This window comes from Cyrtonyx montezumae, unplaced genomic scaffold (assembly GCF_038088225.1).
Source record: "Cyrtonyx montezumae isolate F1298 unplaced genomic scaffold, pur_monq_1.0 scaffold_35, whole genome shotgun sequence".
Taxonomy (NCBI): Eukaryota; Metazoa; Chordata; class Aves; order Galliformes; family Odontophoridae; genus Cyrtonyx; species Cyrtonyx montezumae.
In genome coordinates, this window is record NW_027072040.1 from 542,653 (window position 1) to 568,354 (window position 25,702).

At 49.7% G+C, this 25,702-nt stretch overlaps 1 protein-coding gene across 2 annotated transcripts in view; it reads right to left on the reverse strand.

The window, feature by feature from the left end:
• SLC7A5 (solute carrier family 7 member 5) overlaps positions 1-25,702 on the reverse strand; it is a 29,340-nt gene extending 3,638 nt beyond the window's left edge. Inside the window, exons 1-9 of one of the 2 annotated variants that reach the window (XM_065745390.1) lie at positions 25,031-25,702; positions 14,197-14,322; positions 5,291-5,396; positions 4,568-4,612; positions 3,124-3,247; positions 2,328-2,431; positions 1,699-1,795; positions 1,237-1,386; positions 389-566 (exon numbers count right to left, since the gene is read on the reverse strand). In XM_065745390.1, the coding sequence (XP_065601462.1) occupies positions 389-566; positions 1,237-1,386; positions 1,699-1,795; positions 2,328-2,431; positions 3,124-3,247; positions 4,568-4,612; positions 5,291-5,396; positions 14,197-14,322; positions 25,031-25,631 (1,531 nt within the window). In that variant the 5' untranslated portion in view covers positions 25,632-25,702. The remainder of the gene's footprint in view (positions 1-388; positions 567-1,236; positions 1,387-1,698; positions 1,796-2,327; positions 2,432-3,123; positions 3,248-4,567; positions 4,613-5,290; positions 5,397-14,196; positions 14,323-25,030) is intronic. The other variant, XM_065745391.1, reaches the window with a different exon arrangement.

Genomic DNA, 25,702 nt, shown 5'->3' on the forward strand with positions numbered 1-25,702 from the left:
GCCAACTGTGCTCAGACTGCTGAGCTGTTATTACTTTTCCCTCCCAGCACCACTACAGACATATTCTCTGCTGGCAAAGCCTTGACCCTGTGCTTTTACAAGGGCCAGAAGGCAGCAACGTGCTCATTGAGGTACGCTCCACCGCAGATATTTGGCCCGAACCTCACAATTATCACAAGCCAAGGTGCACTTTAGGTGCTTGATAGATAAGGTAATCATCAAGCTAAAACTTGCTGGTGTTAGAAGCACCGATCAGAGCCAAGGCATTGAAGCCCTCACTGCACAAACAAGAGCCAGTGCTGCTAGCTGCAGCATGCTCACCAGAGGCACTGCTATTGCTGGAGCAAACACCAAGGCTGCACCCTTGCTCTGCCCTGGCAATACTTACAGATGCCTTGGAGAATCCACTTGGGCTTGTTTTGCCACCAGACCCCGAACATGTAAAAAGGAATCCCACTGAAGATGATGGCAAAGCCAATCCCACATTCCTTTGGTGTCATCCAGAAGGAAACAGCAATGAGAAACAAGCAAGCCAGGATGAAGAAGATGGGTAGGCAGATGTTCACCTAAACATGGACCAAAGGGGAAGAAGGAAAACCATTCTTGAATGACTCCTAAAAAGCATCTGAACTGACAGCATCAAATGCAGCAACAGACACAGCACAAGCTATAGCACCTTCTGCTACTCAGCTACACTGCTCTGAGCAGTCTGCTTGGTTTTTTCTTCCTCTGAAAAGATAAATAAAGGCCAAGAAACAAAACAACAAATTCAAAAATAAAAGGAAAACCCCACAAAGAGTTACTCTGGGGAAGCACCAATATAGGTCTGTGAGTTTGTTTCTCTCCAGCCCCTGTTGCCTGGCAGAGACCTGAGTGTGCTCTGGGGGATGAGTGAGAAACATGCCCATAAGGAAGGCAGACATGCTTGTGGCTGACACGGCCTTGGCCTCCTCCCAGCCGGGATGCAGTGCTGCCAAGCTGGCCAAGGACAAATAGAACAAAGTTCTCATCTCTGCAGGCATGGGTTTGTCTGCTTTATTAAATCATTTTAAGTGAATTCCACGATGGTACAGAGCGTTTCACTGAGAATCTCAGCCTGGGGAGCATGTTAGTCACTGAGAGCTTTGAGCTGGGCCACCCCACATCTCTTGCCACCCAGAGCATCCTTCATCCCACGTTTAAATGAAAAAGCCCAACACAGGGAGGACCTGGAGGCAGTTCCTGCACTGCCCTTACCTTGATGGGCCTTTCCAGCTCTGGCTTCTTGTAACGCAGCCACATCATGCCAATGATGGCCAGGGCCACACACAGCCAGTTGAAGAAGCTGAAGAAGTTGATGACTGAGAAAATGTCATTGGAGAAGGCGTAGAGCAGGGTCATGACACACTGCATCCAGGAGAAAAAATAAAGCCATCAGCAAAGGGAAAGTTGGCAAAAATCACATATCACAGTGCTGAACATGGGAGTTGTCTGATTCCAAGAAGAGAATCAGGTTGATTTATTTTATACTTATTTAAGCTACTTTCAATTAGTGCCTGGCACAGAAGTGGAATACAAGATATGAGAAGGACCTATTCCCTCTCACAGCACCAAGCAGAAATGGCTGTGCTTGGAGTGCTCCAACCACTCTGTTGGGATCCCATCATCCCCAACCCTTTTCTCAGTACTAGGCTGACACTCCTCATCACAGAGCCTTACCGTAAAGACGAGGGATGGCACAGGAGTGAGAAGCCTTGGGTGAATCATAGAGAGAATTGAAGGTAGGTGTCCTTCTCGAGATCCAACAAAGAACAGCCTGAGGGATGCAGAGCAGTTAATACCACAGCAACCTTCAGCCCTGGTCTTTTGCACAGGGATGGCCCAAAAGGATATATTTACAACCTCCCTTCCCAAGTGAACAGTGAAGTAACTTTCCTATGGTAACCAGGGGGACGTGCATCAGACCTGGCGTCTCCTCAGCCCACGTCCTGCCCCATCCTTTCTCCTAAATCTGAAGAAATTCTCAGCCCTGAAGTTTCGTAAGTTTCTGGTTTTCATTAAAGCCACTTTCTCAAGCAATGCCAATGAGCTCCAAGCCTGTGTCTGTTTATGTTCTAATTAACTTCAACAGGGCTTTGCTTGAGGAACAGAAGACTAAGACCACTGCAGGCTTTCTTTCTTAATTGGATATGGCTTTAAAGCCTGATTTTTGTTTCTATCATTCCCCACGTGGCCTCCAGACCCTTTGTGTCTACCCACAGCTGCTCGGGGGAGGACAACGGTTCCAAACCCAGAGGCATCAAGCACTGCTTGTAAACAAAGCCCACAAAATTCAGCAAGAAACATACCGGGAAGAGGTGAAGAGAGATCCATTAACAGATCCAAAGCACGATAAGCCCACGAAGACAGGTATGATCCAGGACATGACACCAAGGTGATAATTCCCAAAGTCCTAAATGGGGTCAACAAGAAAGGCTCATCACACCCAAATGCTCAAGAGAAGTCATGGCTGTTATTTCCCACAAGCCACGCTGCGTGCTTGCAGGCTGCAGCAGGAGCTCTGTGCTGACCCAAAGGACAGAGCTATCACCTGATGGATCAGACCGACCATCCTGGGCCAGGAGATTCCCCCTGAAGCACCGAACAATCCTGGTCACACTCTGTTTTGCAAGGTCATACCACACCACTGATTCATGAAGCAATCAGATTTCTGACCCCCGTGGCATTTTAATTAATGGAGGTATTCTTTTTCTCAATTGTAACAAGGAAGACACAGAGAGAGAGAGAGAACAGCTCAGTTCAGTATTGTCTGAATGACCTTTTCCCATAAATATCCCGTTCCAGTAACTGATGATAAGTCATGGGGCCAGCAGCAGCAACCTGGGCTATTTATGAATGAAGAGCAGTGCTAACTGACCACCCCCCCCTCCTGCCTGTGATTAATCCCCCTGGCATCATGCTGTTCTTCCCTGCTCTTCCCTGTCACAGTTGCTCTTTATTTCCTGTCAAACAACAGCTTTATTTATTTTTTTAATATAAGCAGCCACGATCACTGAGGGACAAAGCAGGAGATGTATGCAGAGATTGTAAGTTCAATTTAACCAGCCCTGGAAACCAGATGAGTCACATCAGAAATGCACCTACCACAGCCACGGCTTCGGACGTCAGCATCTGCTCCGTCGACAGCGTCGTGAAGTACGCCAAGTTTGTCAGCACATAAACCAAAGTGACTACAGGTAGTGAGATGATGATAGCCAGAGGCAGGTTTCTAGGAAGAAAACATAAATATGAACACAGCTCAAGGTCAGAAGACAGCTACTGACAGGGAACGCTGAGGGCTCACACTGCAGCCCTCCTGCACTCACTTAGAGCTGGCAGGAGCCATTCTGCTCCTCCGTGGCTCTCCAGCACACACAGTTCCTCAGTCACACTGCACACCTCCAGGAGAGCAGAAAATGGGAACAGCCTGGAGCTGACAGAGTGAAGGATGATGGCAGAAGGGGTTTTTCTTACAGAGGGAGACTCCAGCTGTCTGGGCAAGCAGTGATCCATGGTCACCACCAAGGCAATCAAGTAAAAATAAAACCTCACATCTCTTGGAAGCTAGTAGCATTAGCACAATCATCCTCTTCGGACAAAGCAGATGCATCTGTGTTCTGGTGGCTCACTTATGGGGGATGGAAAGATCAGGGGTTGAGTTGGCTGTTTTTAAGCTCTAATTCTGTGCAGCTGGTTGGACTGATGGAACTCAGAAAATGAGTTCAGCCACAGGCAGAATGGGGCTGCAGAGATGAGGCTGTGTTGGTACAGATTTGCCTTTCCCAGCAGTCCAAGCTCATTTGCGAGCAGAAGCTGAAAAAGGAAACCCTGCTTGATTCCCCATCTAATTGGTCCAGTGTCACAGGTGCTGAGACTCAAAAGGCACAACCGCATCCAGAAGACAAGAAAATCATGCCAAACTGCAAAAACTTTCTCTAACTGTGTTTGTCAAGAAAAGAGCACGTCAATCTTAGCTCCCAGCAGGCACTAATCTCCACTGGGCCCAGCCAGCAGCAGGCTCTCACACAACTGACCCCAAAGCTGATGGGAGGACTACACCTTCCCCTACAGGCAGAATCAATCTCTCAGCCATGCTCTGCTTTGGTGCAGCCCATCCTCATCTCACCAGCTCCCCTGGCACTGCCCTGAGCAGCACGAGCAGTGCAGAAAGCATCCTGCTGCTCCACAGAACAGGAGGAGCACGTGACGAATGCATGTCTGCACATTGTTGTGGGAGTTTACACAATAAAGCAATAAAGCTGTAAGTGCCTCTTCCTCGCCTATAATTCAGAGAGGTGCCATGCCAAGGAAATAGGACTCTCCAACAGCACAGATAATATCAGCAGCACAGGAATCCTGTGTGAGCAACAGCACTTCTCAGGCAGGGATTATCATTCCCCTTCTCTCAATCCAAGGCTAATGGCATTGCTCTGCCTATTTCCCTAGAAAGAGACTTTGGCTTCTGGGCTGATGAACAACCCAGAACACACACAGGACAGCCACAAAGAAGTTTCCCTCCCAAGGAATTCAGCACAGGACCCTCACCCACCTGTAGGGATTTATCATCTCTTCGGTAACAAAATTCAAGTAATTCCTGTAACGTGAAAAGAACAGCGATGAACTCTGGTTAATCCACACAGTAAATAAAGCCCCTCACCCTACCTGTCTACACGGGGGTTTTAGGTGGGACAGAAACCAAAACCTGCAATAAAACTGACAGTGGGCAATGCCTATTTCCAAACCTCCACAAGTGCAAGCCCTGGGTGGTGTATTTTAATTCGAGAGGAGAGCTGGCTGCAGGGTCACCCTCTGGGCAGCGTGATGGCTGCAACTGGTTGGTTTTCACTGCAATATGAGCAGGCTCCTTGAGCTGCTGAGTGCTCAAAGGGGTGGACAGTGACGCCCAGGAGTTCAGTGCTGTCAGGGATGGATGCAGGGGTCTCCCTGCTTTGCCATACCTAAGCTCATCTGTCAGCACGCAGCAAGCCTGTGCTAGAGGAATCCACCCTCCTGCTCTCTTCTCAGGAGATAAACTCAAGCAATTCATCATCTGCTGCCTTTGTGCTTCAGAAATGTGGCTGGAAATTGCACGTGAAGAACTGCTATCAACATTACTATAGGGAAACACAGAGCATCTATCTGCCTCGCCACCCTGGTAACAAGAAAGAGCTGGAAGGTCCTGGATCATACTCTTCCTGCAAACACAGCCTAGGAACAAGTGGAACAAACTGTAGTATTTAACACTAAGAAAAGGGAGAGGGCTGCATCTTACCATCCTCCATAGGCAAAAAGACCACTGTACAAGGCCAGCACGATGTTCCCCACGCCCACTTTTGTGTTTTCAAAGGAGTGCTCAGGAGTCAAGCTCGTCACATCACCTGCAAAGAGCAAGAAGAAAGGATTGATGGCAGACACCTGACGACCTCACTGATGCACCCTGGGGCTGTGCTGGAGAGCATCTGCACCCATTCAGATTGCGCTGACTCCTCCAGTTTTACACTGCTTGATTCAGTTGGGGTAATGCACCAAACAATCAGGCCCAGATCTGCCATGTCGAGCAACAGGCCATTAGACAGCGGTCAGACTTTCTCACACAACAACGTGCTATCACCAAGGTAATCTCCCAGATATCTCCCTGGGAAGAAAACAGTTTGGGGGCCTTCCTGCTGGAAGATGCTAAGCAAACAGATATTGTCGCTTTGTTCTCTCAACTGAAAGCTGCTTTTGTTCGATAAAAACCCCAGGATTTCCTCCAGTTCCACCTGATAAAGCAGAGGGTTGCAGCCATTGCTTTGATTGGGGGAAGTCAGCTTTTTTAGGGCATGAATATCAGAAGTTAGCTCCTCTAGGGCTCGAGGACCCAAAGTTCCTGTTATGGAGCTGCTTTTGAAATAAGAAGCCACTCAGAGAGGACTCAATTGTATATTTGGTCAGAACTCCCCCAGAGCAGCCGAGGGTTTATTTATTTTGCTGTTTTGTTCCCGGCCTTTTGATGTGCAGCCTCCATGCCTGCCCGGCCTGGCGAAGTCATGCTCCCTTTGGCTCAGCCAGTGCTGCCCTCGGCGAGGAAGGAAAGGGAGCGAGCAGGGCTCAGCAGCATGCCTGCATCCAGGCTGCATGCAGGGAGCCCCTGTCAGCCCATGTGATTCCTCTTAGGGCACAGATCTTCGCTAATCGCCAGCATCACATGGCAGTCAGCAGCGCCTGGAGCTTAACCCTCCTGCTCTGAGCACAAGGTACCCGGCCGTGCAAGTGGCGAAAGAACAGAGGTATGAACAGCACAGGGTGGTTTTTTTGCTCTGACATCACTTTCTTCCCACCTCACACCGTGATGTTTCATCCTCCCGTGCCACCAAGAGCTCTGTTTGTGGAGGCAGAGTATCAAGCGTGCCTTCAAGGACCTTTAAACGCAGTGCACTATGCTCCCAGCAGTGGCTGGAAGTCTGCTGGGGGGTGCTTCTCTCTGTGGGGTTTTGCTAGGGACTGCTCCAAACCCATGTGAAGCTGTGACATAGAACTGTCCTCATGTAAGGAAGCATTGCATATCTTGCTCCACCTCCATCCTTTCCATCCCAACCATCACCTCTCTTCACCCCATCTCCCCCTGCTGCTGAGTCCTACCGAGGGCTCAGTACCCCCTTCTGCTGTTTACAAAAACAAGGTTTACAAAAACAAGTACAAAACCAGGGAGGAATAGAGGGAAACGGAGAGATCAGGCAGGGATGTGACCAACGAGCTGATGGAGGCTACAAACCAGAGCCCAGCTGCCCGTGCCTGAATGAAACAAGGAACTGAAACAGGAGGGCTGTGTGGAAATGCAGACTAATGCAATGCTGCAAAGTTTAACCTCAACTCCTGGCTTACAGGTTCAGTCACATCATCTTAATTTAGCATGAATGCCCAGGGCTGGCTCTGCACAACGGAGCTGAGTGAGAAGTGAGTGTGCATGGTGTCACATTCTGCTCCATCCATCCCACAGCCTCAGCTCTCCTCGGTTTATTCTCAGCACCTCCTGAATAATTACCATCTAGTTCTTTCCAGATCTTTTGTTATGGAAATAAGCTACGCTTTTCATTAAAAGGGATTTTAATTAGTTACTGGAATCAGGTGCTGAGGGTGTAGGAGAGCTCTCTAGGCATTTCAAACCACCCTTGGGATGTCTCCTCTCAAAGCCCTGGCCATGCTGCTGACGCAGCTCACACATTCTCACTTCTGTCACACCTGCAGGTTTCACCGTCTCCCCATCCTCCCCAGTTCCACCAGGGAAGGGCTGAACTGGCACAGCTGCCCAGGAGGGGAGAAGAGCATGGCTGAATGCAGCATCACAGAGCAGCAGCTGCTCTGAAGATCACATCTCAGCTGAGAGCTGTCCTTTCAAAGCTCCATCCAGATAGCAACAGACTCGTGCCTCGTGGCAATGTGATCACACAGCCAGCACCACATCTTGGGGCAAAACAAACCAACCACAGACTGCCAGCAAGGGATGCCAGCTGCCTCCCTCTGTGAGCTTTAAAATACAGCAGGAGAGCTCTGACTGCACCCGCCTTTGTGCTCGATCACAAACTGGTCAGAGGTTCAAGCAGTTGTTACGCTGATCTTTGAAAGAGAAATCCAGCAAAGATACCACGTCTGCTGCAGAACATCTGGAGGCTGAGAAAGCACCTCCACATTCTTAGGCCCACCCACAGGTGAGTGCTCTTGGCCAAGGCTGGAGACTGGGGATACTGGGGTGGGTGCTGTAGCTTGGTCCTTCTTACCTCCTTCCTCTAACACAAACACTTATCCTGCTGTTCAAAACAGAGGGATGAACTCGTGCTCCAGACAGACACCACGTCCTGCTCTTTGCAGCCTGAATGCACACAACTCAAGCCTCTAGGCAGACCTGGGATCAAATCAACAGGTACAAATTTGCAGGTGAGATTGCCAAGCACAGCCAACGGCTGTTCCCACAGAGCAAGGGCTTTGTGAGCAAACCCATCCCAGCCCGTGACAGGCTGCAGGCAGAGGTGTGCCCTGCCCAGCCCAGCCCTCTGCCTCCTGCATCCATTCTGCCCCACCAACATCTGCTGGGAGCAGGCAGTGCCCTGCCCGTGCCTGGCACCCCAGTGTGCTGAAACCTGGTTTGAACTGGCTGTTCAACCGCACTCTGCTCTACAATTAACCAAATTAAGGTAACAAGCTCTGACAGAAACCCCATTTGCTGATCTTGCCAGCTGCCAAGACTCTGGTAATTGCACCAGTGAGCCACAGGTCACCTGGGGCCCTTCAGCAGGAGGGCCCTATTTCAGTCCATGCACTGCGTGTTCAGACCCTTTCTCTGAGAACGTTCATTTGCGCCCCAGTCGTGTCCGCTCCAGTTTTAACAGCACAGCAATCTTTAATTGCAGAAAGCAGTTAACTGTAATTATTTTTAACTTGCCCAAACAGTGAGGAAAGGGAACACAGCCATCTAGAGCTCAGCAAGGAAAATGGGGGGGGGGGGGGGGGGGGAGGGTATGAGCCTGTCTGGCTTGTGGGGAGAACTGAGCCAAAGAGGCACATGCAGAAAAAAATATCCTCGAGACATTTCCTTGAGCAAAGAGAGTGAGAGTGCAACTGACAGACGAAAAACAAGGCAGCAAGGAGCACACAAGGGCCAGGAGCATCCCTGCAGCTGCACCCAGCTCCCAGCACGTGCCCGCTTGTGCTTCCCTTACAGCAGTCACTGACCTTCACACTGCTGCTCTCTCTGTGCACAGCTCTCCACAGCAGCTATTAAACTTGGGTCCCATGGCAGCCGAGCTCATGGGTGTCTGCTTACAGCCTGAAAGACACCACTGGAAATCTAGCACCAGCACAGCATCCAAAGGAGCATCCAAAGGAGCAGCCAGAGCTCCTGCGTTATGCTCCCGATTCTCATCACCGGCTGTGGGCAAGTTATGACACTTATTCCAATTGCTTCCTTCTGTTTTATGGAAAATACCTCTCCTCCCAGAGCACGGAAGCTTTCTAAATGCCATTCACAAAGAGCTGTTATTTCTCCTTCAAGTCTGTGCTGCCAAATCCATGCCCCTAAACACGCTATGAGGTCTATCGAGGCATTCAGGGCCTGCAAAGGAGTTAGCTGCTTGCTGGAGCTGTGCTCATAGGCCAACCCACCACACGTGTTCCTAAACTCTGCTATCACACCCTGATCTGCATGGGAACTTGCCTACATCCACTTGCTTCAGACAAAATCTCCCTGAGAAGTTACTGGAAGAAGCAGAGCTCACGCTGCACAGCTCCTCTCCGCAACGCTCCATCCCAGCACTGGGCCAGATGAGACTGTTACCTTTTCTACCTCCTCTCCATCCTGCTGATATCATCAAAAATGCCTCCACCCTCCTCCCCCTGTGCAAACATCTCCTGATATTCCCAACCTCCACGTCTGCCAGCATAACATCTGCTGATGAAAAATAAATAAGCAGACCCAAAAGCAGCATCGTGAGCCCCAGTGCTCTCTGTAAGTAGCCAGGTGTGGGCACAGAGCACACCGTGCCTTGTCCAGGAGCCAGAAAGCAAAGGCAGTGCAGAGAGCCTGGGTCAACTTTGATCCACAGTACAGTAGGAAAGGCATTTCCTAAGTGCCTTTTGTCCACCCCTATCAGGGCAGACAAACAGCAAGGTGCTAAACCTAAACAAACCACCCAGGGGGTTTCCAGCCACTTCCCCTGAGCTTGGCTTTATTTTGCTTATCTGCACAAGGGGTTCTGACTCCATCCATAGAAACATGTGAGTGGGAAAGACAGAAAAATGAGCCACCTGAACAGGGAGAAGGCAAAGAGGGGCTACCTGAAGCCAACCAACTTCAAAAGACAGCCAGCAACACTTAGGGCAGATGCCTTACCTGCCTGTCACCCAGAGCTCTAGCATCAGACAGCCAAGCCATTAATTACAAAGTCATTAACTGTGGGAAAGGATCAACGTAAAACACAGCACAGATGGAGCTGCTGACTGCAACAATATGCGTCAGCCATGAAGGACTGCTTCTGCTGCAACCAAAGAGACCCAGACACAGATGCAGAGAAGCAAACACCAAATGCCAAAGCATTAGCTGCCCTCTAGTTAAATCCATCCGCATTGCTGGGATAGCTGCACTTGGAAAACTGAGAAACCAACTCAGCCTCTCATGGCAGCTGCCTCACCACCCACCCAGCTCCCACCAGCAGAGCAGGGTCCCCTGCAGAAGCCTGGGTGCACCCCAAAACATTAACCTCAAGCTCATATCTGGTCATAGGCACAGGTCACTGACTGCTTCTGCATTGCTGTTATTGAACACATTTTACTTGTTTTTGGACAGACAACTTCACTCTTGTAAAACACAAACGCCCCAGCGAGCCCGACTCGATCCTTCAATCTGTCATGGCCAAGAATTCCTGGGGCAGAGCGGGCATGAAGAAGTTGGCTGAGCAGAAACAAAGCACCAAAGCAGAATAGACAGGCAGTGTAACACTGGCCTCAGCATTTGCAGTCACCTTCAGCTGCAGATGAAATCAAAGATCAGAGAGCGAGAGGCCCATAAAACATAATTGTGTTGTAACAACCCTGCAGCTAACGTTAAGATGCCTGATTAATCTCCACCATGTGCTTGATGTGATTTAGAGGTGCAGAATGCTGGCAGCTCTCCCAGCTTGTGCTCTCCTTCAGTGCAGTCTTCCACTCCCCATTAACAAGAGGGTGAGTGAGGGGAGGCACAATAGCCTTCCTCCAAAGCTTGCTCTTAGTAAAGCATTTCTTTCTGAATAATGGAATATGAATTTCTCTGACTGCCAGCGTAACAAGAAACAGCACAGGCAGCTGCAGGGCACACTTCTTGTGATCTTTTGTAGAAGAACCTCAGCCCCAACTTGCACGGACACAATTAAAAGCTGAAGGAATGTTTACTCTCCATAGGCTTTGTCTCCTCTCCATCAAAGTGGATCAAGAGTACGAGTTAGTCACGACAGAACTGGGTGAACACCCATCTGGCTTGGCTTTGTCCCCCAGGCTCATCTCAAATGCCCACAGCTCCACCAGCAGAAGGTTTCCATGTCCCCAGCTGGGTCCTAGAGGACAGGGATTTGAGAAATGAACGAGATGCCCAGATGGGCACACACACACTGCCCCAGAATATTGCCTTGCACCTGGAGCACTTAGATGGCATTCTTATTAGACTTCATAGACACGAAGAACACTTTCATGACAAAGGTCTGGGTCTTAATCTCTGCACTTTCAGAAGCCCTCTCACATCGAGTTTAAAACTTGCCACCTCTAAATATCCCTCCGCAAAGGCAAGCAGTGTTGGTGTGGGGATTGCCAGTGCTGGCTGACACAAACAAGATTCCCTGCCTAGCCGAAATCCTGCGTGGGAAATGTCCAGAGCTGGACATGCCCACTTTGTCCTCAGCTCACCCTGTGCTGGTTCAGCAGACAGCTCTGCTGGCTTCCAACAAGCACAGCAAAGGGAACCAGGCAGCGTAATGCTGACTGCTGCCACCATAGCAGGTGCTTGAGACAACGCAGACAACAGACTGAAGATGAGCATCAGGCACCAAGAGGGAAAAGGGACAATAAAAACCCTCGGACATCTGAATATCCCTTCTGAGATTTGATTCTAGACTTGTTTGACATTGAGAACTCCGCTGAGTTTTCCTCACGTATAAGAAGCACAAGTGCTAAGTAGTGCAGCTGTGGGAACAAACAGAAGGTTTTACACACCAACACACTGAGGCCGGGACACCGAACCTACAGAGCATCACAACTTCAGTCCTACAAAGGCCTTTAAAAGCACAACTTCTGTGTTGGTGCAGTGAGAGCATCCCGAGGGGATGGGTTATACGGAGGCAACTGTCATGCAATTGAAAGGCTGAGTTAAGTGGGAAAACTGATTTCTGCCCTCCTTTTGAAGTTGCATGAAAGAAGATAGAAAACAGCTGTCTGCAGAAAGATCACAAGGAAACCCTGTGTTCCGCGTGGTACTATTGCCACACACTTATTTGTCTTGAGACGTTACTGCTTTTTGGAGTATAACAAACACGTTCAATGGAGGGATAACAAGAAAAACCCAAAGGCTGAAGGCAGAAGGTCAGTACGGAGGAGGACACGCTTCTCTGAAGTCTCAGAAGTTTCCACATTTGAGCAAGAAACCACGGGATTGCTCCTCTTCTGTTTATGGATACTGCAAACACAAAACAGCAATGGGAAAGTAACCACTGGGCTCACCAGCAGCGCTCGTGTCATGGGAACACACGGCCCCACCATCACTGAGATTTCAGCACCAGACAATCGTTTGGGCTCAGGGTGTACTTCAGCTAACAACAGCTGCCGTGTGGGACTGAGCTCGCCACGCCAGGAGCCGTCTTTGTGCAAGGAGCATTAAGGCTGGGATAAAAGAACAGCAGGAGCGGGACGCTGGCTACAGGACTTGGATCACCCACCCACTCAGGAGGTTAAACAGCCTTTTAGAGAAAAGTTACCCATTTCCAAGTGCCAGCAGTTTGAAAGAGCGGCCCTCTAGTATTTCTCCTGGAGAAGATCCAGCAGCTCTGTATTGTAGTAGCAGCACACAGCATAACCTCAGCGAGCAGACACGAGGGCTTCAAGGCACCAGCGTGTCTCCCTGCTTCCAGGCAGGGCTGCCTCACTTAATGCACTCCTGAGACAGCATTTTCCTCAAGTCCAATCTAAAATTCCCCTTGACTCACAGACGGCATTCATTTCTTCTTGTCCTAATGAAGACAGAAAACAGCGCAGTGCTTTCCCACTTTCAGCATGCTTGAGGTGATGATAGGAAGGAAAAAAGCCTCTCAGTGTATCCTTGCTACAGAACAGTGTTGAGTCATCTGGCATGATCTCAAAATCATAGATCTGATCCCCTTCCCTTTATATGAGCACTGTATGCACACAGGAAAAAGAGGTCTTTGCCTCCAGATGTTATAATCTAACTACTGCTTCTCATCGTGTTACTTCTCTCTCTGTCTCAAGCAGCCAGGTGATTTAGCATGAAACAGCTCGGTACCTTTCAAGGCCTTACCAAAAACTTGCAGCTGTGATAGGTTTCACTCCCACCCAAAAGTTGCACACAGAGGGAAACAGCTCCAGATATAGTGCAGCTTCAGCTGACAGCAGCCTTTCTGAGGCAGCACAGAAGGTGCAAGCCACGTGCTCTGCCCTGCCCGTGATCCTGTCTGGCTGTGCACTGCTCCAGGTCAGCTAAGGGCACGAGAAAGCAGCATCCAGGACATCTCTGCTGGAGTGAGCTGCACAAAAGGCTCATTCATAGGGCAGAGGTACTGCTGGCAGCCAGGAGACTGCATAATATAACGCAAGGAGAGGAGAAAAACTGAAGATGACAAGATCTCAGGAGGTAAAGAGCTGCTGGGAAAGATGGCTACGGGATGCAGGCTGTTACACACAAGACCAAGATCTCTTATTGTTTATAGATGAGAGCCTGTGGAATCAACATGTATTAATACCCACACAACCAGGGCAGGGAGGGGCTCACCCTCAACAGGAGGGAAGGAGATTCCAAGCATGCAGATTAAGATTATTATCTGCAAACAAACAAACAAAATTGTAAAGAGTTTTACTTGTAAAACATTAAAGCACTAACAAAGGCTTATTTTCACTCCTAAGAAAGAAAAAAGTTCTGCAAAGCAGGGGAGATGCAAAGAGGAGGGAGGTAAAACTCTGCAGTAAGCCTCAAACAATGTTCCTGTTGAGTGTGGGCACCGAGCTGGAAGAAAATAAAACCTCTGATAAAGCAAGAAATTCTGCAAAGACAGCACTGGCTCCCATAGCTGAGACAGGAATTAAAATACCAACATGCACGTGCACATCCTCCTCACACAGAGGGGGTGGGCTCTGTTAGATCCACTTCTATCCACTCGGACCAAGCAGGGCTGTGCTGGTCACTGAGAAAACTCACGTACAAAAGGAAAAAGCAGCCAGTAAAGCACATCTGTGTAAACGAGCTGATGAAGGAGGGGTTCAGAACACGATATTTCACTGGGTTTGAGGGGATTTTACATGCACGTGAGGCAAACAGGCAAAAAAAAGAAAGCAGCAGCCAAAAAAAAAAAACAACCCACGTGGTTAACTTCCCACTTCTATCTGCTTGGTTGTTTGCTTGGTAGCTGGCAGACAGGCTGGAGCACCACCTTCAAAAGGAGATGTACTCACCCTTTGCAATCTGAACGAAGCCAAGAATGATGATCAAAGCCAGCGCCAGCAGCTTCGCCGCAGCAAAGGCATCCTGAACACGAGTAGCAGCTTTCACACTGTAGCAGTTCACTGCCGTGAGGAGCACTGAAAGAAACACACAGGAGAGAGACATCAGCTTTCAGCAAAGCTCTGACAGTGGCTCAGGACAGAACGGCGTTGGCTTTTTGCTGAAGCCCAAACGAACTCAGGGAGCTCCTTCAAATGAGGCACACACCGAGCTCATAACTGCAGTTGCGTGTGTTGGTTTGGGGGGTTCTCAGGATGCTGCCCCCTTCCTCGATGACACACCACGCTTTGGGTCACAGATGTCACGCTATGAGCTGTGTCACCCAGGACCTGATACAGCTTTTCAGGAGCAACGTGGCTCCCCATACTCCTCCATTCTGTGCTCGGTTTCTGCAGCAATGTGAGCAGATTGCCCTTCTGCATCAGAAAGTACATTTCTGAGGGCATATAAATAAAAGCCTTGACTGTGGCCAACGGCATCAAAGCACTGCAGTCCCTGTCGAGACCATTGATGTTGTAGCCGTGCGGAAACATCACAGAGGTGTCTGGAGGACTTCCAGAATTGTTTCCAGTTTAACAATAGCACCTAAGAGGCGATCAGAGCCACTCTGTGCTGTGCAAACAGCACAAAGAAGGCAGTCCTGACACGTTCAGCAAGCTAGGAAACAAACAAAGCCCATAGCTCAGAGGGGCACATGGGAAGAGAACCCCAACCCGATGATCCTCTCCTCCTGCATTTGACCCACATGCCTTCTGGTGCCAGGAAGGTGGCACAGACTGTCACAGAGATGGGTAAATGTCACACGGGGAATGCTGCTGCCCCACATGCTGGATGTCACCCCTTGCTCCCAGCACACGGTGCCAGCACAGTGCCCAGGGCAGCACCCGCAGCCAGCCAGCAGCACAGGGAGGAGTGGATGGACGTCAGCCTGCCTTCTTTAGCCACAGGCTTCTCCCTGCAGGCTCTGAGCCTTTCCCACTCAGGTTGCAGCTTGTATTTTTACCCACCAGGAGCCAGGCAAGCTTTTCTAAAGCTGGTACAGGACGGAGCGAGTTACGGGATGTGCTCAAATACAGCCTGGGCACTGCGTTCCTTCGTGTCCCTGTCACACGTTGCCCTTTCACTCTGACCTCTGCCCTCATTGCAGTGGTCATCCTCACAGCACATTTTCACAGCACTCCAGAGCCAAAGAGCTGCTTCCCAAAGCACTCAGGCTAAGGTCACAGGCTACACTCACGCTTGAAAGCCCAGAGCATTCGATGGAGGCATTTCAGCCTTCATCAGAAGAGATGTGAGGGGGCCCAATCAGCACAGCCATCAGCTCAGAGCTCTGCCTTCAGTACAGGGGCCAGAAGGGCTGAGCTGCCTGTGCACTTCAGACAGAGGAGAGGAAGGCTGATGTGATGGAAGGGAGAAATACAGCAGCTGGACGGCTCCATCACTGCCCAGTGAGAGCACACTGTGCCCTCAGATCCCCAGCACACACAGCATCTATTGGAAACCACACCCTCACCCTGAAGCAAGACGACCCCTAAATTACAGCCGTGCCCAACTGGAGGGACACACGCACTCGAAGGATGTGGGCACCAGCCCAACTCGAGGCAGTGGGATGGGAGCAGCAGTGCCCTCACTCTCTGGCTCGTAGCACACAGGATCATTTTCTTGCTTGTCAGCTCACTGCTGCAGTCTCACACCCAGCTTCCAGGGAGGGCACGAGGGGAATCTGCACACCAAACTGCAAACTGAGAGGTGAAACGATGGGAGGAGGAACGAGCAGTGACATTTAAAAGGGTCTCACAGGCTTACAGCCACCTTCCATCCTAACCCTGCCTATGAGGCAGCGACCACACTGGTAAGAGCTCAGGGATCCGCAGGGAGCCTGCAGCAGGGCCAGGAATAGCCTTGCTGGAAGTGATGAATGTGCTCACACGCACCCAGGGCTGTCCTGCAGAGCCCAGTCCCCATGGAGTCTGGTTTCTGGGTCTGACAGTAAGGATCAGGCTCACAGTTCCTGCTCCATGAGCGTCTCAGAGTGACAGGACTTCCTGGTGACTCAGAGCACACGTAGGCAAGAAGGGAAGCAAGTTGCATCATTCATTCACATGGGTCTAAGAGGCACAGTACCATGGTGACATGCATCAGGATAAGCGGATTTAGAGCCCGCATGCTGCTCAGCTATGGGCTGCAGGAAAAGCTGGTAGGGGAACCTTGGGCAGGGAAGAAAATAGCACACTGCACAGCCCAGAACGCTGCAGCTGCTTTCAGGATCGTTGGCTTTTTTTCTTGCAAAGCTCTACAATCTACTGTCATCCAAACACAACAGAGCATAAAGCGTGGAAAACCAGAGAGTTGGAAATCTCCACAAAGAAAAGCAAAGGACCCAACGCAAACTGAAAGAATAATGATTTTCAGAGGCACTCCTTTTAGATTTACGTATTTCAGCCCATTTGGCACTTGGAGGAGCCCGGATGCTTGGAGCCTGGGGCTTCAGCACCGACCCAGTGACACAACAGCCGTGTTCTGGCTGCCCTACACGTAGCAGAAAGCAAACAGTGAGGAAAGCAGCATCGTGCCAGGCACATTTCCCTCCCAAATATAACCCACTACCACACAGTACCTTCACCACGTGCTGCTCAGGAGATAGGCCACACTGCAAAGACACTGCAGCCCCAGCCTGATGGGTCCGGCAGCAGCAAGCAGCAGAGACCGGGGCACATCTGCCTCCAACATCTACAGAAAGGGGCACATTCAGATAAACAGGGAGGAAAAAGTACTAAAACAGACAGCAAGCTCAACTTACTGTACGGGTACGCAACAGGGAGAAGAGAAGGAGACAGAACTACCACCAAGCACATATAAATCATCTGCTGAAAACACCTCTGGTGAATCCTAACGGGGAGGATGAGCAGGGAACTGCGGATCCGGGACTCACTTTGACCAGGATTATGCTAAAAATAAACCTCCCCTTGTTTACAGAGGGATATTTAAAGCATGAGCTAACGCATCTAAAAGCACACTTTTCCCGTTAGCGAAGACGGCCCTTCGAGGTGCAACATTGACATTCCCTTCCCCATTTAGGCATTCTGTTTCTTTGACAATAGTGTGGAGGCTGACCCGCAGAGCTGCCCGCCCGGGATCGTTTTTCACGCTCTGGTTGTGTACAAAGCCTGCTGGTTGGGCTGTACATAAAAGGCAAAAGCTTCCACACAGTTCAAAAGCAAAAAGCAGCAGAAGCTCCTGCATTTAGCCCTTAAGAACATGCCCTTGTAAAAACAAGAAAACACTTTGAGCTGGAGAATGAACGTGGCTGAGATGATCTTCCATGGCAGTCACAGCTCAGAGCCCTTCAAGCCACAGTCTCTCCCTTACACTGATAGGAACCAAGGATAAACTGACTAACACAATGTAGGACCCAGAACAACATCCACTCCCCTTCACATTTTATGGGAATATTCCTCTAAACCTCCTTCCCTTGGGCTTCCCCATCTCAAGTTCCACAATCCCTCCTGAACACGTTTTCTGGATATTAACGAGAACGAATTCCTACAAAGCAGACACAGAAAGGGATAGTGACAAACCCCACAAAGGCCACGATGAGCATGCCATAGTAACAGCATCATCTGTGCCCAAAAAGGCAAAGGCAGGAGGTAGGAAAGCTCCCCTGTGGGCATGTGGAGCTGCCCAAAGCAAACAGCGTATGAATGGAGCTCTAACACAGGTAAACCAGGGCTCGGCATTTATGATGCAATGGTCTTGGCAACTATTCTTGAGAAAAGGGCAGGGCTTTTATGGGTAAGGGAATGTGGCCAGGGATAGGAAATGGAGAAAAGACAGCGCTCAGGGTGGCTCCATTTGAACAAACGCAGCAGATAGGGAGCTCTGTGCAACCACCCTCCTCCACAGGGCACAAAAGGATCCGATTCCAGCAGCCCACATCACTTGCTGACAGGGAGGCAGTTTGCAGTACCTACCCAAGCTCTTTAGTGGGTTTTCAGGTGAAACACTGCTGCCCACACCCCACATGTGAGGTTACGTGCTGCTTTGGGAGCGCCGCACTATGTCCCCGCTGTCCTTTGTTTCACTCCCTATCAGTTTCCCTGGTCTTCATCTGCAGTGCCTCCTGTATAAATCCGTGTACACCTCTATAAGGAGGATGAACGTGCACAAGCAGCTTGCTTTAACACACAAACTCAACTTACTGCAGGTTACCCATGGATTCCTATTTGTGATTCTGCAAGAGCAGGAGGAAAACGCACAGCAAGGCAGGGGATCTGGGGAATACACTGCAAAAAAGACAGAGGAGGAAGGATGGGATATGCTCCACCTCAGCTTCCTCACCAGGAAAACAGAGACTGTAATACAGAGGATGAATCACGCAGTCACTCCTGTTCATGTCTTATGCATTTCCCAAGTGTCCCTACAGCCATTTGCCATCTGCCATTTACCATCTTACAGCACGATGCTGGTTTTCTCCTTGTGATCACTTGCAGCAAGGATCCCAGCTCCTTCCTGCCGCACCATCCTACAGCAAAAGCTGCTCCTCTCTCACTCTTCACAAAACACAGGCAGCACACGAGCGTGGTTCTGTCCTGCAGCAGGCAGAGTGCATCCAGGCTTCAAGCAGAGACAAGCTAAGCACGTGGCCACCAAGAAACAAACCTCAGGGATGACACCAGGGCATGGCACAGACACAGAGTAATCCACAAACTTGAAAAAGGGACACACTGCCTGCTGAGAACGGCAGCCTGAGCCCACAGGAGGTTAGACACATCAAAAATAAGGAGTTCCTCAATAGAGTACAAAGGATGCTGTACTGACTACAGTGGATTTAAACACAGGGAAATCAATACCTTAACTGTTCACTAAGGCAAAAAGAACCCCTCACCTTATATTCCAGCAGCTGTGAAGACACAGCAGCCAAAGGTATCTACTTCCAGTAGCACAAGCTAACACGAGACATACATACAAGGACATACACAAAATGATAAGGGAAACCTCAGCTTGATAGATATTGAGTGAAGCCCTGTGCCCCGCAGAGTAGAAAACAGAAGAGACAGCAAGAAAACCTCTGCCGATATTTCTTCAAGGACAACTCCCTGGGAGAAACCCAACAGCCACTGCAATTGGTGCATAGCAGGGAAAGGCTCAATTCACACGAGGCTATTGGAAAAGGAGAGGTGGGCACCAGAGAAAACGTGTCTATTAAAATGAAACTGCAGTACTGCAAGTTTCCAGCTTCCTTTGCGTTTTCCTTCCCAGAGCAGCAACACTGGGGTAGGTGTGAGTGCATCAGCAAACGACAGGCAAGAGAGGATGGCAAAGGCTGCTGCTCCCACTGGAAATTAAAAGTGGGATCCCTCCCAGGGCCACTGCCTCACTGTGATCATAAACCCTGTGCTCCTCCTGCCAGCTTCAGCCAACCAAGGGAACGTGCTGCGGGCCAGAGGGGCTGTAATCAGAACACAGAGTGAACAAGGAAAGAGGTATCTATCTATACACCAGAGGGAAGAGTGTTAGCAACGAGATGAATGTGCTGCTACCATCTCCAAACAGAGTGGGAAGGAACAGAAGAGCCACCATCCTGGGGAATTAAAAATAAAAGTGCTTCCAATTCAATTCCTGTTGCATGGAACCATTAAGAGAGGGACCGTAAAGCTGCTGTCACAGCTTCAGCTGGCTCTCACTTCCAGGAAGCCTCTGGTGCTGCACCAGGCTCAGAGCAGGCAGCCAGAGAAGTGAGCATTTCGTCACATATCACAGCTCCCAGAAGCAGCCACACTTGCAAATGTTCAGAATTCTGCAAGATAAAAGTTAGCAAGCATTTACTTGCTGTAATGTCTTCCAAGAGCTGTATCAGCACAGGGCAACAAGGCAGCCCCAGGGAGAGCTGCACCATCAGTCCCAGGTCTGCACGTACAGGCTGGATGTCGTTCCCATCATTTCACATGACATACCTCCTAAACAGCAAACACCACCTCACCAATATTTTATGTGCACACTGAGTCCCACAGATCTATTGCCATCCCTGCCAAACAGACAGTACTACACCTGCAAAGCACGGATCCTTACCTGGCCCACAATTACACTCTGCTGACACAGAAGCACCTTCCCCTGGCTGTACTGAACAAAAGCCTCAGGAATGCAGCTGAACTTCCACACACTGCTAAATCCTGGCTCATGAAATGAATGAAACATCCCAGCCAGGTTTTTGGTCAGCATCTCGATACCTCTGCCACGCACACAGCCCAAACACAGCGCTTCCTCTCCACTGCATTCCATCCCCTGGCCACATCTGACAGCGTGCTGCTGGGGTGCCTGAAACACGCTGCCACGTTGCTTTGAATTAGACTGATTACAGGGAGGTTCTCTGAAAAGGCCTTCCCAATTTGTTCATGTTAGAAGAGCAAGACTCGGAAGGATCTCAGTGGTAATGTAAATCATTCAAATACAATAAAATTTAATGGGACGTTTGCTGTAAGAGCCAGGAGAGGGATGCCAAGAAACGCAGTAGTTGCTTGCTGTGTTACAAGAGTGCTCCAACCCTCATCCATTTCAGGGGAGCCCTGCAAGTGTCAGAAGCTGTTTTCATTAATGCTACTCTCTCTAATTAAACGCAGACTTAAAAAAGCAATCTCTGCCTTGCAGCATCCGCCGTACAGCAGGGACTCTGCAAAGACTCCCTCCTTCCAACCTGATCAAACAGGTCTGTATTTACAGATGCAGCTTAGTTACTTAATCCACCTTTCTGGAAGAGAGTTAAAAAAAAAAGAAAGAAAAGCCTTCAAAGCTTCATAACACACTCAGCACAGCGGGTTCATTCCAAGCATCAGTGCTGCAGAATGTACCTACCTTAAACAGACAAGGGGAAGATGGTAAGCAAAGCAAGCACAAAATTCATCTAATGCACAGCTTCACTTCCAACAGCTGGCCAGGCAGCTAACCTGCCAGACCTGCAGTGACAGATCAGCACCAGATAAAAGACATCCTGCTCACCACACATGCAGTTTCTAGTTGAAACGCTGCCACTGAAATGGACTACAATTTGGCAGCACGCATTCAAGGCATAAGCTTATGCACTTTCATCAGCCACAGGATTTGATACCATTCCCCTCTTTTACACGCTCAGAGGGGTGGCAGGCACTTCCACACAACACACACTATGAGTACAGCTCAGCTCTGCACGGACTGCTCCTAATTCTTCTGAGGTTGTTCATAAGAAAAGAGATAAATGTGTGATGATATTACTGGAATCCCATGTATGAAATAATATTTCGGAAGCAGCAAAGAAAGTCCAGAAAACTCTGCAAGAAGATTAAAGCACTGTAGCTTTGTCAGGAGCAGATATTGCTGCAGCAATATTGGGGTTCTTAGTGCCAAATTAGTATATGGAACTGATGAGCAATAGTGGGTTTCAGAAGCTAGCAGTCAAATCAGTCACTTGACACTGAAGTGTAAAATCAGATGCAACTGGCAGATCCCTCAAGCTTCTGGGGAGCAGGTTACGTTGCCAAGAAATAAATTAATTACAGAATAATCTGTGATGAAGCACTTGAGTATGGGGCACGCTGGGTGTGAGAATGAATGCAGGAATAACAGCTTAGGATACATGAAACACCAGTTAGGAGCCAGCTCATGCCTGCAAGTAATGCTATCCCATCTCCCTCATCTACAGGGAATTTAATGTACAACATTCCTATCAGATGTAGGAAATCTTCAAGTTAATAGCTGGAAATACAAAATACGTGTGTTACCTTTACACCATATACTGGGCTGTGCTCAGTAGCTTTTAATGATTACTTTCTCAAGGTTTATCAGCTCCAATCTAAGGAACGTAACACGAGGGCTGCCAACTGTAAGCACAAATCTGAGCCACGAGCACTGTAAGACAGCAGAGATGCACGCTTGGATGGATGCTGCTCTGCACTGTCATCCAGACTGTTACCTGAGCATTGCTTTGGAGGAAGCACCAAATAAATACCTTGGATTCTCACTTAACCTCATGCACACCTGGTGGCACACATAGCAGCTGGTTGAGGTTTTCTACCACGCATAACACTGATACTATAGATGTCATCAACTACAAGAAGTCAGGACCTAGTAACCTTCCCTCCATCCTCTGTAAAAGGGATAAAACTTGAGATTTTTGGCCCCACTGGTGTCAGACATGCAATCTCCTGCACTAGATAACATGGAGTTTCTATGACCACAAGCTGCCTAAGTAACCCCCAGGCTAAAACCCACTATCTGCAAATTCTTACAGCTAGGGAGCATGAGCTGCTGTGCAATGAGCATAAAATAAGTCACATTAACAAGGAACAGCTTGACCCATCCTACTACAGGAAGACTTTCTTCTAGTGGCTTCTCACACCTTTATTTGGCAACCATAACAAGCACTCATACCATCTTGTGGAGTAGCTCTTGTGTACCAACTGCAGATCACAGCCCTGATCACAAAAAGGATCTATTTGAAGTTAAATCCTACTTACCACCCATCTCGTTTGCTTTGGCACTTCAAGAGGAACCAAGTTCTCTATCCCAACTATTTTTTTCTCTCTTTCAAGGCTGTGACTCATTCAAATCATCATTCAGACCATCTTAATGCCTAGGAACTCAATTCCTGTTGTTGATGGTGGCAAACACCAAGCAGCGTGTAACTCACTCAACTGCTCAACACCAGTAACACTTGAAGAAATAATTAATGTTTGTATTTCTCCTCTTCCCAGAGACCATAAAGTCAACTGTCCAGGGTCCAGATCTCCTTGTTTCATCCCAAATCACTCTTTCCCTCTTTGAGATAACTCATTATCCTTCCAATTCAAACCATCCTATGATTCTATGATTAACATATGCTGTAGAGCACATGCCCAAATAGGTCACTTTTCCTACCCTAGGGCTCCTGGACAAACAAACACAAAGTCACTGGCTAGAGGTGTTTGGAACAAGCACATAAAGTGGCTTAAGTGCATCGTAGCTTTGTGTAACTCCCTCAGTCCTTGGACCAGATTTACTTCGTTTATTGTTCCCATCTCATGATGTGGTTTTGGCACCAGGCAGCAGGAAAGCTAACTCCAGAAAACAAAGTTACAGAGACCTAACTTGCTGAGGGCAACACACAATGAACTAACCTTCAGACAGAAAGATTTAACCCGAAGCATAAACAGAGCAGTAACCAGGGGAAGTGAGAGCACGGTTTAAAGAAGAAACACATGGAAACAGCACAGATCTGGAGGACTAGCAACTCTTCCCTCGGCCTTCCAACGGAAACGTTCAAGAACAAACTGCTAGCACGAGGATATTGCAGACACTTATCAGAGAAGCAAAAGCGGGAAGGGGACCCGGCGTCACGAAGATTCATGATGCAATCCATCCCACGGATGAAGACATCTCGCCATGGGCAAGTCTACATTACCCCCATATCTATTTTCTGATCAGCGTAACGGGAACAGAAACACCTGACCCCAAGTGTTTAGCAAAGCTCCTGTGGATGAAAAGTCAGTTATTGCTAAAGACACGCTCTCAAAGGTTTGGCCAGCTATGGTATGTCCCTGCCCTGCACAACTTTGACATCAAACACCATGGTGCAGAAGGAAAGCCTGTATGTGTGTCAGGTTGCCTTGACATTCCGAAAAACGTATCCAGGGAATAAGTTTCAGTCTTGCACCAAGAACGTACAGTTTGCTGCCCTACCCATCACTTATTGTACCCACTAGCAGCCATGCATCAGAAGACTTAGTCAGTTTGTGTTTGGAGACGTTTACAGACATAATACCATCCGTAACTACTGCAACTTGTGATTGTGACCCTCAGAAGGTAAAGGAATCTAACACGACCTCCCCTCCGACAGCACGGAGTCGGCCCCACAACCTCAGAGCTACAAAGCACACAACTTCAGGCACCAAATAAATGCTTTATGAAGCCCTCTCCAAAAGAAAGAGTCTTATGGGAATGCACATCTTCACAATGGCACAGGGACACAAATGGACTAGGAAATAAGGGAAGGAAGGCAGAAAACTCTGCTGTATTTATGGAATGGGGAATCAGGATGAGGTGACTTTGCAGCCACCAGAGGAAAGAAAAGAGAGGCAACACTAGGGCTCAAATAGAAAAAAAGATGAGGACTACAGCAGCGTGCACCAGAGCAGAGACACCGGTGGCCCAAAACGCATTATGGCATGCTGAAAGCAAGCACTAATGAGAAACAACATCAGCTAGCCAAGCCACAGCAGAAGAAAACCACCCTAAAAATCCCAAGCCTAGTTGTCAAGCATGGAAACAGAGCCGAAAAACGATTCAAAAACGGTGCTGAAAACAGCCGGGCAGAGCAGCACCACGTCCAGCACCGGCTGCTGCTGACAGATAGCTGCCCGTGGCAGACAGTTAGCAGTGACAAGCAGGCAGTGCCCAGCAGCGCCCGATAAATGGCACTCCCCAGCCCCACACTGCTGTGGGACCGCAGAAACCCCATTGCAGGGCACGGGCAAAACTCACGCTGCATTTACAGCACGCAGCTCCGGTTCTGGCAATCGTTTTCCCAGCCCAGAATGGCAGACGGGGAATTATTTTCCGCTTGGTTTATTGGGGGATGAGGTCTTCTACTCGCACTGTTCCAAAAACTCGGTTAAAAAGCAGCCTGCACGGCGCTGCAAAGGAGAAAAGGGAGCAGCCCCCAGCATGGGCTGCTCGGGGAAGGCAGAGGAAGATGGAAGCCGGGAGCCACGTGGGGCAGCGGGAACCCACGGGGCAAAAAAAAAAACGGGGGAATGCGGGGCTTGTGCGGCTACTTACGGACACAGAGGCAGGCCACCAGCTTGGCAGCCTCATCAGGCACCGGGCAGGTGGGGAAGATGGGTTTCAGCAGGTAGGTGGCGAAGACCAGAGCTACGATGTACTGAGAGGAGGGTCGGATGATGAGCAGCTCTATCCAGAGCTTGAGGAAGGCGGGCAGGGAGCCGTACACCTCCAGCATGTAGGCATAGTCCCCCCCGGACTTGGTGATGGTGGTGCCCAGCTCGGCATAGCACAGAGCACCCACGATGGAGAAGGCCCCGCAGACGGCCCACACCACGAGCGACAGCCCCGGCGAGCCGGCCTCCCGCAGCACACCGGTGGGGGTGACGAAGATGCCGGAGCCGATGATGGTTCCCACGATGATGGCCACGCCGTTGATGAGCGTGATGGAGCGCTTCAAAGCCACCCCTTCCCCTTCATCAGGAGCAGCGGAGGGCGACGGCGTGCGGGCGCAGCCGTTCTCCTGCGCTCCTCCAGCCGCCTCCAGCATCTTCTCCATCGCTTGCTTCTCCTCCTCTTGCGCCATGGAGGAGGCCGAGCCCGCCGGGCTCCTCTTCTTCACCGCACTGCTGCTGCTGCCGCCGCCGCTGCCCGACATGGTGGCGGGGAGCGGAGCGGGGCGGGCGCAGCCGGGCGCTCGGCTGCCACCATGCAGCCGCCCCTTTTGTT